Source organism: Cenococcum geophilum, assembly GCF_001692895.1.
Source record: "Cenococcum geophilum 1.58 unplaced genomic scaffold K441scaffold_185, whole genome shotgun sequence".
NCBI classification, from domain to species: domain Eukaryota; kingdom Fungi; phylum Ascomycota; class Dothideomycetes; order Gloniales; family Gloniaceae; genus Cenococcum; species Cenococcum geophilum.
In genome coordinates this window covers 2,327-3,050 of record NW_027137743.1, presented here as the reverse complement: position 1 = coordinate 3,050, position 724 = coordinate 2,327, and the positions used below count along the sequence as shown (strand labels likewise).

The following is a 724-nucleotide window of genomic DNA, read 5'->3' as shown; positions in this document are numbered from 1 at the left end:
AATTTTGTTAGCAGTAAATCTCCAATAAGTAATAAATATTTAAACCACGGTACTTTAATAGAACTAATTTGAACAATAACTCCTGCATTAATATTAATATTAATTGCTTTTCCATCTTTTAAACTATTATATTTAATGGATGAAGTAACAGATCCATCTATAACATTATACGCAGAAGGTCACCAATGATATTGAAGTTATCAATATCCGGATTTTTTAAGTAGTGATGATTCATTTATAGAATTTGATTCATATTTAGTGCCAGAATCAGACTTAGAAAAAGGAGCCTTAAGAATGTTAGAAGTAGATAATAGAGTAATTCTTCCTGAATTAACACATACCAGATTTATAGTTGGAGCTGCAGATGTAATACATTCATTTGCTGTTCCTGCATTAGGAATTAAATGTGATGCTTTCCCTGGTAGATTAAATCAATTTTCTGTTCTTATAAATAGACTAGGTACATATTATGGTCAATGTTCAGAAATATGTGGTATATTACATAGCTCTATGCCTATAGTTGTACAATCAGTATCACTGGAAAAATTTTTAGCTTGATTACTAGAACAATAAGATACAATACTTAAAAAAGTATTAATAGATAATGACCAAAGAATCAAAAAAGATGTTGATATAATATTATATAATATTTTTATATAAAATATATAAACACATATAATTATAAACTAAGATTTAAATTTAATTATAATAATTAATAGTAGTG

At 25.4% G+C, this 724-nt stretch overlaps 1 protein-coding gene across 1 annotated transcript; it reads left to right on the top strand.

Moving 5' to 3' along the window:
• Positions 1–724, top strand: K441DRAFT_88434 (cytochrome c oxidase subunit II C-terminal). The gene has a single exon (XM_067654510.1). The coding sequence runs from the start codon at positions 295–297 to the stop codon at positions 556–558; it is 264 nt and encodes an 87-aa protein (XP_067496004.1). The 5' UTR covers positions 1–294; the 3' UTR covers positions 559–724.